We start from the raw sequence: 11,529 nt of genomic DNA on the forward strand, positions 1-11,529 counted from the left end.
TCTGTCTTTCATGACCTTTAACTAAAATATGTTGACCTTGAGTTCTGAATTCACTCACTGGCTTAGGAAAGGGAACCCCATGCATTACTTTAGGGAGACTGAAGCATTTCTTCTCACACCTTTAATCCCAGCACTCGGGAGGCAGAGACAGGTGGATTTCTGAGTTTGAGGCCAGCCTGCTCTACAGAGTGAGTTCCAGGACAGCCAAGGCTATACAGAGAAACCCTGTCTCGAAAAAACCAGAAAAAAAAATTACAGCACGCATTACCTTCCAGGGTTTTGTTCTTGTTTTGGTTGTTATCAATCTCCCCGCCTAGAATATAACCTGGAGGTATAGGACCCCCCTCACAGGGGCCCCAGGTCACGGGAGTCAGGGCGTCCCAAAGAAACATGAGAGAGAGACCATCTTGTTGCAAAAGCATGAGGCAGTTTAATGGCGGAGCTCCGGGCCGATGCATACCTCATGCAGGAGGTAGAGGCATCGACCCCGAGGCTCAAAAGCTAGGGGTTTTTATAGGGAGTTATGGGGAGAGGGTTGGGGGAATTTTTGGAGAACTTGGCGAAGCTTTACACAATTGGCTTGATTACAAGTCAGTAGAATAATACATGCAGGTTATAGCATCAGCAATTCCAGGGAGGGGTCTGGGAGAGTGGCTTGTGACTGGTCACCAGATGGCCAATGAATCAAAGTAGCTCAGACCAGTTCCTGTATTTTTTCTCTATTTTATCGCCATTCCCAGTCAACTTGACGTCAGGAATGCCTTAACAAGGGGTTTGCCTGGACATACCGGTGCTTGTTTCTGTAAGAGTTCCAGCTCCTGGCCTTCAAGGCCTGCCAGGACTTGTTTACCACAAAGGGCTTATGGGTTTGTCTGCCTGAGCATGCCTGGATCTGCTCCAGGCCTTCAAGTTCCTAATGCTGCTCTATTTGTCTCAAATTATTTGAACCTTGAATTTACACAATTTTCTTTTGAGTTACATGAATCCCAGGCCTTAAATTTCATTTCCCTTCAGAGGGACTTCACCGAGGTACTCTCAGACACAAATACAGTGCCCGGAATCGGGGAGACATCAAATATTTGTTAAATGGATGAAATCCCTGAATCTTGTCTTTTGGGCTGGTTTAGAGGCACAAAGAAAAGGAATGGAGAGACCAGAGAGTGCAAGTGGAATGGGAGGTCCATTGACAATGGGACTTGATTGTGAACTGGAAAGTGCTGAGAACTTTCCGATCTGCAGAGATTTCATCTGAAGCCCCAAATCAGCGACATCACCCTAAGAGGTTCTGAGTCTGTAACTGAGCAATGTCCGGGACCTGACAACTCAAAGCGAGAGTGAAATCGGTGGTGGATCAGCGTACCGGCCTGGGCTAAGCCTCCCAGGGACACACAAGCTGTTGCAGTCCCCCCCCCCTCCATTCTTCACCCTTTCAGATCCCCTCGGTTTCCGAGGCAGTCACATCGCCCACATCCAATTCTAACCAACCCAAGGCTGCTCATTTCTGCACTCGACAAATCTCTCATGACACCGAGACGTTATTTAGGGAGAAATTAGAGTCATTCTTCGGCAAAGTTTTGCTCTAGGGCGGCGGGGGAGTCCTCTGACAACCAGGGGGTGGGAGACTCGGTTTGACCGTGGGACAAGCTCGGCGCATCAGCCTCTCCTCGTTCGTCCCCTCGACTCCTAGCGCCCAAGGCAGTGAGTGGGAAGCACAGGAGAAGGGAGGATTTGGTGGTTCCGGCGGCTGCATCCTCTTGGGTCCATCCCACGGGCACCAAGAGGTGAGCATCAGCTCTCAGACCGGGCCTATAGACGTCTGCAGAGGGAGCGGCACTATCGCGAGACTTCCGGAAGCAGCGGCGTGGCGCCTGCGGACGCAGTTACCATGGCAACCGGGCGGCGCCTGAGCGCGCGGGAAGGAGGGTGAAATAGAGAGGTCTGGCCCTCTGGCCTGCTTGCTCTGGGATATTTGATGAGTGACCCACCTCAGACTTCCAACCTCAAAGCCCACGGCCTCCGCTCGAGGCCCCCGAGGCTATGGGTCGGGTCTCCGGGCTCGTGCCCTCTCGGTTCCTGACGCTCCTGGCTCATCTGGTGGTTGTCATCACTTTGTTCTGGTCCCGGGTAAGACGCGGACAGGGCGCGCGCGTGCGCGTGCTGTCCTCCTGTCCCTCCCATTCTCATCTTGGAGTGAACCCAGCTCAGCTCAGTCCACTCCCACAGACCCACACAGGGTCCGTCGCTCCCGTTCCCTGGCCCCTCCCCAACCTGTCCCCGCAGCCCCATCTCTCTTTTGACATTTTTTTTCTTTCTTTCTGCCCGGCTCGCCAGGAAAGCAACATCCAGGCTTGCCTGCCTCTCACATTCACCCCCGAGGAATACGAGAAGCAGGATAACCAGTGAGCTCTTGGGGCGGGGTGAGAGTGCCAGGGTCTTCAACGGACTCCAGAAACCTTGGTCCGACCCCCTTTCTCTCTGCAGGCTGGTAGCCGCGCTCTGTCTCACCCTGGGCCTCTTTGCAGTGGAGCTGGCTGGCTTCCTCTCAGGAGTCTCCATGTTCAATAGCACCCAGAGCCTCCTCTGTATCCTTTCTGCTTGGCCATCGTCCCCATGTCACCTCTGTAGGCCTTTGGGGCACAAGTGTCTGCTCTACATGGTAAACCCAATCTCGCTAGGTGGGAGGTTTTAGACAGTGTTGGGGAATTAATAGACTTCAACCATTCCTTAAATCCTGATGTGAGCCAGGTTCTGGCGATCCCTGGATGGGAGTAAAACCATCTTATCCCGTTTGAGGAGGTGGCAGGTAAACATCTGTAAATCTGTGTGGTAAACAATATGCTTGTAGGTGTGTGTAAAATACAAAGCACTATGGGAACTCAGAAGGAACCAAGAAAATAGAGCCCAGGTGTGCTTTTGCAAGCCTCTAATCCTAGTGCTCGGGAGGCAGGGGCAGGTGAAGTTTATTTATTTATTTAGGTTTTCCGAGACGGGGTTTTTTCTATGTAGCCTTAGGCTGTCCTGGAACTCACTCTGTAGACCAGGCTGGCCTCAAACTCAGAAATCCACCTGCCTCTGCCTCCCAAGTGCTGGATTAAAGGCATGCGCCACCACGGCCTGGCTTAGCTTGCTTTTTTAAAAAAACAGGTAGCTCTTTACTCTTGAATTGTGGACAAGGAAGACCAGGGCACCGGAGAAATTCCCACACTTTATCAGGCCTGTAGGTATTCTTGTGTGGCCTAGGGCATATGTGACCTTAACCTTCCCAGAAGTGTTTAGGGAGAGGTCCTACCAAAGCACACTCAACTCTGGTCTCTTACACATAACTGTCCATGAATTCAGAAGGCATTGACTGCGAACTCTGGCGCTTGTCTTAAGGGAAGGAAGGGTACAAGCTGAACCCAAGTCCAGGTACCAACGGGGCCCATCACGGACCGATCGCTTTCCTTGACTCCCGCTGTGTTTTTAAGCCATTGCAGCCCACTGTAGCGCGTCTGTGGCCCTGTCTTTCTTCGTATTCGAGCGATGGGAATGTACCACGTACTGGTACATTTTTACCTTCTGCAGGTGCCCTAGCACCCAATATTTTGGAATGGGGGTGGTGGTGGTGGAAAGTAGATCCCAAATCTGAAGGTTTCCCCCACCAAGACCTTTCCTGCACATGTGAAATTGGTAGAGTTTTGAAGAGTCATACCCATCCCCTAACCCACCCGCATATAAGGTTTGGAGGTTCGCGTGTTTGGGTTGGAAGGGGCTTTAAACCCACCCCCGTACTTTTCACAGCGCCTTCCCAGCGGTCACTGAAACTGCATTATTCATCGCTGTCTTTGGGCTGAAAAAGAAACCCTTCTGATCCCAACCCGGATGTGGGGAACCAAGGCTGGAAACGTGAGGAGCTTCCTTCTTCCCACTGCCAGAAGAAAAAGGCAGAGGCTTCCGTTTTCTCTCGCCCTAGTCCCTTGCTCCTCCCAGCTGCGGCTAAGCAGAGGATGGCCTTGTTGGAATAAGATCTCTCAAATCTTGGATTATAATTTTATTAGAGTTTTGTAATAAAATTTATTTTATAATAAGGGCAAGGCGTATACTATTTTTCAGAAGACCATTGAATGGGCCAAGAGGTTGGTATAAATAAAGATTTTTTTCTTGTGGTATATAGGTGGGATAGAAGTAATGCTTCTATTTGGGTTTTTACGGTATAAGACAGGCGGAAGTGAGTGGGCGGGGATATGCAAATAACAATCTCACATAGAGCTTCTAATTTGCCGAGTGTGAGGGGAGCATTCTGGGATGGTTTTGTTTCTCCCTTTTTGCGCCGAATGGAGAATAAAATACTTCAAATGACTTGCAAATAGATATTATTCTTGCGTTGCAAGAACTGCAAGTCACTGGGTTCGTGCTCAAGTGTCATATTCTCACCCTTCCTTTAATAGGAAATGTCTCTACTTAAATAGCAATGGGCTCCCTCTGCCTTTTATCGTCAGGAGGTTAATCCTTACCTGTTCCTCCTCTCGGAGGGCAGTAGAAAATGATGATTGGAGCTTGCATGATCTGCTGATTAGCATTTCCGTGCGATCAGGACCTGACAACATCCTGGTTGCTCCTATCTGATTCCCTGGCGATCACACTTATTTCCAATGTGCTGATTGGTAGACTTCTACAGCCAGATTGTGTGCTATTTGTAGTGTGTTCTAACACTGGTCAGTCATAGTTTTAAGGTTCTTTCAGTAATCGTGTATATGACTATCTGATTTCTCAGACATTCTTTCTATGGCAAGAAATGCCATCAGGATGGTACCCTGGCTGTTGGTTGTTTGCCCAGCTCCCGGGAAGCACCCATGGCCCCTCCTCATGCTTGCCAGGAGATGCTTTCTGATGATGCCTTAGCCCTACGACCTAAGCATCTCTTGTCTTCATCCCCATAGTGAGCTCCTTACCATAGGCAAAGCCCTATTAACAGTACTGAGAAAATAGATGTGATATGACCTATAGCTTTCGGCACACAGAGACAAGAAAGTTTTACAGTACTCCCAGACTTATTTAATCCTGTAAACTGTGGTACATGTTTTTAAAAAAATTGTTTCAGAGCCACCAAAATGTTACATATGTCTCAGCTATTGCTGAGAAACTTTAAGTACAGCTCCGTGAGAAGCCCACACCCACACCCTTGCATGTGTCTTACTGAACTTGGAAAAAATTACTTTTTCCAGGAGCTTTACTGACAGGTTGCCAAACAGAACTCTTATTTAAATTAAACAGTGTGAACTTGCAATTAAGTAGGTTATATTTACACTGAAGATACAGCTAGCTCACTGGTAAGTGCATACTTGCTATGCCTTGAGGCCCCGGGTGAAATCCTCAGTATCACAAACTTAAAGCACCCAGGATGGCGATCATGCCATAATCCCAGCACTCAGCAAACAGAAGCAGGCAGGCTACAAGTAGTGCACTTCCAGCCAGCCAGGGCTGAGTAGTAAGTACCCTTTCCCCAACAAAACAATAGGAATTGCTGACTCTTGTAGGGATGGACAAATTGGCCCAGCTCTTGAGGTCTCCAGGTCCCCAGCAGCAACTCTGTGACAAGGGTGGAGCAGCTCAGGATGGAGGCTCAGCACAGCCTGAGAAGTTCCCCAAGCAGCTGCAGGCCTGAAACAGTTCTGCCTGCTGAATGCTTAGCCTCACCCTCTGTTAACTGGATTGTGAAGTACGCGTGCCTTTGACCCCAGAAATTCTGCTCCTTTTTGTAGGCAAATTTCTCAAAGGTTTCTCAAAAACACCTCCAACCCCAGAGACAGGGTGGTTTCTCTGTGCAGCCCTGGCTGTCCTGGAACTCACTCTGTAGACCAGGCTGGCCTCGAACTCAGTAATCTGCCTGCCTCTGCCTCCCGAGTGCTGGGATTAAAGGCGTGTGCCACCACTGCCTGTCTCAAAACATCTTTATGAAGCAGTGAATGTAAGAGAGCTGAATGTGAAGCCCGTACAACCTTCCTCACAGCACAGCCTCCTGGTTGTCAGTCTGGCACACCTACCTCTGACATTTCATGGGTTTCTGTTTCACAAGGTTATGTGCACACTGGCTCTAGGGTTTTACATACACATACATGCTCCCTTCAGCAGCACATATACTAAACTGGGAGGACACAAAGAGGATTACCATGGTCTCTCTACAAGGGGACACATTACCGAGGCATTCCATACCTTTCAGTAACATTTTCCTGTAATTTAAAGACACTGCATAGACAAGCCAGGCGTGGTGGCACACGCCTTTAGTCCCAGCAGAAGCAGAGACAGGCGGATTTCTGAGTTTGAGGCCAGCCTGGTCTACAAAGTGAGTTCCAGGACAGCCAAGGCTATACAGAGAAACCCTGTCTCGAAAAAAACAACAAAACAAAACAAAAAAAGACACTGCATAGATATGTGGTGGGAGGGCAGATGTCAAAAACTTAGACAATTAAAAATGTCACAATTAGCCAGGTGTGGTGGCGCACGCCTTTAATCCCAGCACTCAGGAGGCAGAGGTAGGCGGACTTCTGAATTCGAGGCCAGCCTGGTCTACAGAGTGAGTTCCAGGACAGCCAAGGCTACACAGAGAAACCCTGTCTCGAAAAACCTAAAAAAAAAAAAAAGGACTGCCTCTGTCTTAGTCAGGGTTTCTATTCCTGTACAACATCATGACCAAGAAGCAAGTTGGGGAGGAAAGGGTTTATTCAGCTTACATTTTCCACATTGCTNTCTCTTATAGAACCAAGACTACCAGCCCAGAGATGGCACCACCCACAAGGGGCCCTCCCCCCTTGATCACTAATTGAGAAAAATGCCTTACAGCTGGATCTCATGGAGGCATTTCCCCAACTGAGGCTCCTTTCTCTGTGATAACTCCAGCTGTGTCAAGTTGACACAAAGCTATCCAGTACAGCCTCTTCCAAAAAATAAAATAAATTAAAAATTTAAGAAGGTAACAGAAGTCTGGCAGGAAGGTGCACATCTTTAATCCCAGTGTGGCTCTTTTTCAAAAGGAAAGAAAAAGAGAAAAGGAAGGAAGAAAGAAGAACAACAGGCAAAGGTAACATCAGTGCAGATCAGTCCTAGGAGTGTTGGAACTGTGTTACACTGTCACCAGCAGAATCCCCTGAGCAAGAAGTCATTCAGGTAACCCAGAAACAGTACCTTCATGATTTTTGTCTCATTCATACAAAGACACAAAAGTAGCTAATAATTTCACAGAGCTTTTTGTTCTGTTTTTTTAAGACAGGGTTTCACTGTGTCATCTTGGCTGTCCTGGAACTAGCTCTATAGACCAGGGTGGCCTCGAACTCACAGAGATCCACCTCCCTCTGCCTCGAAAGTGCTGAGAGTAAAGGTGTGCACCAAAACCACCCCAGAATTTCATAAATCTTAAAGAGATGAGCTGCACTTGGGAGGCAGAGGCAGGCAGATCTGTGAATTGAAGGCCAGTCTGGTCTACAGCAAGCACGTTCTAGGATAGCTAGGACAGTGAAACAAAAAAAAACAAAAGAGTGGAATTTACAGTAAAGGATCTTGTAGGGGGCTGGAGAGATGGTTCCGTGGTCATGAGGATCCAGGTTCAAATCCCAGCCCCCACAGGGCAGCTTATTCCTGTTCCAGGGGACCCAATGCCCTGTTCTCTTCACCACGGCACCTGGCAGGTACTCAGAGCACAGTTATGCATGCAGGCAAATACTCACATGCATCAAATAATAAAAATAAAATAAGAATATTGTAGGGTTGAAGTTATAGCTCAGCTAGAGGTTTAACTAGCATGGCCATAGGCACTGCCCCCCACAGGAAGATTATATGACTATTTGTATTGTACAATAAAAATATAGTAAGTTTATATATATATGAGCACATACATTCCCAGAGATGCACCTGTCCAACCATTCCAAGAAAAGTCTCATTGCCAGTTACTTCTCGTAGCCAAACCAAGAGTAACTTTCATGGCTTTTGCTTTCTTCTCTTCATGCTATGTTGAGCATTCTCTTTTAAAAACCTGTCTCTCAGTTGGCTAAGGACCAGTGACTTCCCTGGTTTGTCCTCCACTCCTCTGGCTGCCTTTCAAGTTCATTCAGTCAATATTGTGTGCATGTTTGTTTGTGGAATGAGACATGAGCATGTGGCTGCATGCACATGTGGGTCAATCACAGATGTCCTTCTTCGGGAACCATCCATCCTAGCTATTTTTGTTTTTGTTTTGAGATAGGGTCTCTAATTGGTACTTGCCCTGTGCTGGGGTTACATGTATTTGCCCCATGCCCATACCTGGATTTTTAGGTGCTAGAGCTCAAATTCAGGTCTTTGTGCATACAAGACAAATACTGAACTGAGCTATTGCTTCACTGTCCTATATTTAAAATAGTAAAGTGTGCATGTGGCGATCGCTGGGTACATAGTATTGGACTGTTTCTCTTTTGCTTGCCCATTAAATAAATGTTGGTGATTACACACTCTTTGTTCTCCTCTTCTTCCTTCTCTTCTTCCCCTTCCTCCTCCTCCTCTCTGGCAGACTGAGGATTGAACTCAAGATTTCATAGCATTTCCAGACCCACTCCCACCACGACCACTTCTTTTTTTTTTTTTTTTAGTTTTTCGAGACAGGGTTTCTCTGTATAGCTCTGGCTGTCCTGGAACTCACTCTGTAGACCAGGGTGGCCTCGAACTCAGAAATCCACCTGCCTCTGCCTCCCGAGTGCTGGGATTAAAGGCGTGCACCACCACGGCCGGCTACGACCACTTCTTAACTACATTTTATTAATATTTTATTTTATATGCTTGTATGTATGCATGGTCACATGTGTGCAGAGTTCAGAGGACAACTTACCAGAGCTGCTGTTCTCCATCCACTAGGTTGTTAGCCTTGGGAGCGGCATCTTTATCGTCTGAGTCATCACTCCAGCTCTCCCCTCTTTCTTTCTTCTTTCTTTCTTTCTTTCTTTCTTTCTTTCTTTCTTTCTTTCTTTCTTTCTTTCTTCCTTTCTTTCTTTCTTTCTTTTTAATACAAGGTCTCATGTATCCCGCACTGCCTGGGCCTCGCTATGTAATTGAGGATGACCTTGAACATCTGATCCTCCTAGCTCTGTCTCCCAAGTATTGGGGTTATATGAAGGATTGTTTAACCACACTCAGGTTGTTGGGGATGAGATGTAAGGTCATGTACGTCCTAGTCAAGTATTTTCCAAACTGAAGGATATTCTTAGCTTCCCACCCCCAGTCACCTCTGTAGTCCTTAAACACCAACTAGATGCTTTGGGGTTTTTCTATAACTGTGGAGGAGCAGTTCTGAACCCAGATGTTTCCCTACCACCCAAAGTCAGTCACCCTCCCTCTGCTTCAGTCCCCTTGTCTATACTTGCAAACACCAGCTATCTATAAGCCAACACCACAGGACTTAGCAATTAGCCTCTGAAAACAGATTTTCTGTTTGCTGTGATGTTGGTAGCTTTCTGACTCTGAGGATTACTTGCTTATGTTAGGTTCTTTTCAAACAGGCCCTCTCTGTTAAGTATCCCTGGCTGTCCCGGAACTTGCTGTATAAATTGGGCTGGTCTTGAACTCACAGATCTGCCTGCCTCTGCCTCTTGCTTGCTGGGATTGACTGTGTGCCACCATGCCCAGCTATAGATCTCAGGGCTGTTTTAGAGACCCTCTTCATACTCGGAGGGACAAAGCCTGCAGCTGAACTCTCAAAAATGGCCCCTCGGCTTGAGTGCTGAGGTTTCTCTCTCCTGCCATTTTATTCTAGATCTGTAGCTGTCTGGCGCCTTTCGTGAGGGTGTTAAGTCTGTGGTGGGTGTGCTTCCTGTAACGCTGGGGGGTGGGCATCAGGCAGCCTGAGGAGCAGCTGTCTGGCTTTTGTTGAACTTGCTACTTCTCAGTAATAAATGCTTTTATGGGGTGTGGAAGAGTGTGCTCCAGCCACCTATGAAAGGACCAGATTGGTTAATGTCAGTTACCAGACACTCTGGTGGGATTTTGAAGGAAGACTGAGATGGTCCACGTGGGGATGGGGTAGAGGGACCCAGGATCCCAGATCTCTGACATCTCCTCAGGGCCTTTCCCAGGAGTTGGCTGGGGTCATGGGGGCATGTGTAGTTTTCACCTGTTCAGCATCCATCCTTGTCCTGGTAGGCCACTCCACTTGCCCCATTCTTAGTCTTTATGCTCAGTAAGAAGAGGCCGGCACTCACTCCCTCTTAATTTACTTTTTGCCTCAGGGGTAACCAGGTGGCCTAAACCTGGCCAATAACAGCATCCTGCCTTCCCTGCTCTGGTGATTAATTCAACCTTAACCCTTGGCGAGCCAGGACTTGTGCTGCATATTGGGGAAAGAGGAGCTTAGGCTCTGTCTAAGGGTTTTATTGTTATGAGGAGACACTGTGACCATGGCAACTCTTAAAAAGGAAAACATTTAATTGGGGCTGGGTTACAGCCTCAGAGGTTCAGGACAGCCAGGGCTATACAGAGAAACCCTGTCTCAGAAAAACCAAAAACAACAACAACAACAGCAACAACAACAACAAAAAAACCAAGTTGGAGCCAGGTGTGCCGGCATATACCGCTAATCTCAGCACTCAGGTTACAGAGGCAGCTGGATATCTGTGAGTTCGAGGCCAGCCTGATCTACAGAGCAAGATCTAGAATAGCCAGGGCTACACAGAGAAACCCTATCTTGAAAAAAACAAAGAAGAAAAAAGTGTACTGCTTTTGATGCATGATTATATGTGCCTCTGATCATTAATTCTTGATTATTGGGAAATGTTTGATTAGTGTATCTATCTTATAAACCTATATTCCAGGGTAGTGTCTCTTTAAATTTTCTGGAGAAAGTTCAGGACACCCTGCTTTAATACATGGTCTCTGGGACATTTGAAATACATTTACCTATGAGGCTGCTCTGCTGCCTCAGCCCTCTAATCCCAGGGCTCAGGAGACTGAGGCAGGAGGATTACTTGAGTTCAAGAACAGCCTAGAGTACAATGTGAGACCCTATTTCAAACCTCAAACACACACATATATGCCCACCTGCAAGAAAATAATAACTTTAAATATTTATTTGTTTGTTTATTTATTTGTTTTTCGTTACAGGGTTTCTAGGTGTAGCCCTGGCTGTACTGGAACTCACTTTGTAGACCAGGCTGGCTTCGAACTCAGAAATCCGCCTGGCTCTGCCTCCCAAGTGCTGGGATTAAAGGCATGTGCCACCATTGCCCAGCAGACAATTCTTTTTATTTCCCCATCCCCAAAGAATTGACTTTTGTTGTTCTTTCAAGACAGCACAGCTATATAGCCAACTTGGCTTGGAACTTTCAGACCTCCTGTCTCGGGGAAAGAGAAAACCATCTCTCACTCCAACTTTGACCTGGATTCTTGGCTGGCTGACAGTCACTCGGCCAGTATTCCTGCCCTCTGACCTTGCAGGTGTCGAAAGTGCGGAAGTGCTGTTAATTATACTGTGCTGTCTTTGTTTTTTTTTTTTTTTTTTTTTTTTTTTTTTTTTTTTTTTTTTTTTTTTTTTTT

General features: G+C 47.2%; 1 protein-coding gene and 1 non-coding gene across 3 annotated transcripts; both read left to right on the plus strand.

Annotated features, from left to right (window-relative positions):
• The first annotated feature begins 1,892 nt into the window (after positions 1-1,892).
• Tmem107 (transmembrane protein 107) lies at positions 1,893-4,335 on the plus strand. 2 transcript variants are annotated; one of them, XM_021213578.1, is made up of 5 exons: positions 1,893-2,124; positions 2,332-2,399; positions 2,482-2,582; positions 3,468-3,564; positions 3,781-4,335. In XM_021213578.1, exons 1-5 carry the CDS (start codon positions 2,038-2,040, stop codon positions 3,848-3,850), a joined length of 423 nt encoding a protein of 140 aa, XP_021069237.1. In that variant the 5' UTR covers positions 1,893-2,037; the 3' UTR covers positions 3,851-4,335. The 2 variants fall into 2 exon arrangements, with proteins under 2 accessions (XP_021069237.1, XP_021069239.1); XM_021213580.2 differs by having other exon boundaries at positions 1,907-2,124; positions 3,468-3,543; positions 3,781-4,036.
• Positions 4,336-4,471: 136 nt separating this feature from the next.
• Positions 4,472-4,606, plus strand: LOC115065398. The gene has a single exon (XR_003845193.1). It is a non-coding gene; the product is annotated as a U8 small nucleolar RNA (small nucleolar RNA).
• Positions 4,607-11,529: the final 6,923 nt, after the last annotated feature.

Source organism: Mus pahari, chromosome 14 (genome assembly GCF_900095145.1).
Source record: "Mus pahari chromosome 14, PAHARI_EIJ_v1.1, whole genome shotgun sequence".
In the NCBI taxonomy this organism is placed as follows: domain Eukaryota; kingdom Metazoa; phylum Chordata; class Mammalia; order Rodentia; family Muridae; genus Mus; species Mus pahari.

What these genes read in the sequence shown, in the direction of transcription:
- Tmem107 (XM_021213578.1), top strand. Translation starts at nt 2,038, where the DNA reads ATGGGTCGGGTCTCCGGGCTCGTGCCCTCTCGGTTCCTGACGCTCCTG. An exon ending in TACGAGAAGCAGGATAACCA is followed by an intron (nt 2,400 to 2,481) that starts GTGAGCTCTTGG and finishes TTCTCTCTGCAG; the next exon opens with GCTGGTAGCCGCGCTCTGTC. An exon ending in TAGCACCCAGAGCCTCCTCT is followed by an intron (nt 2,583 to 3,467) that starts GTATCCTTTCTG and finishes TGTGTTTTTAAG; the next exon opens with CCATTGCAGCCCACTGTAGC.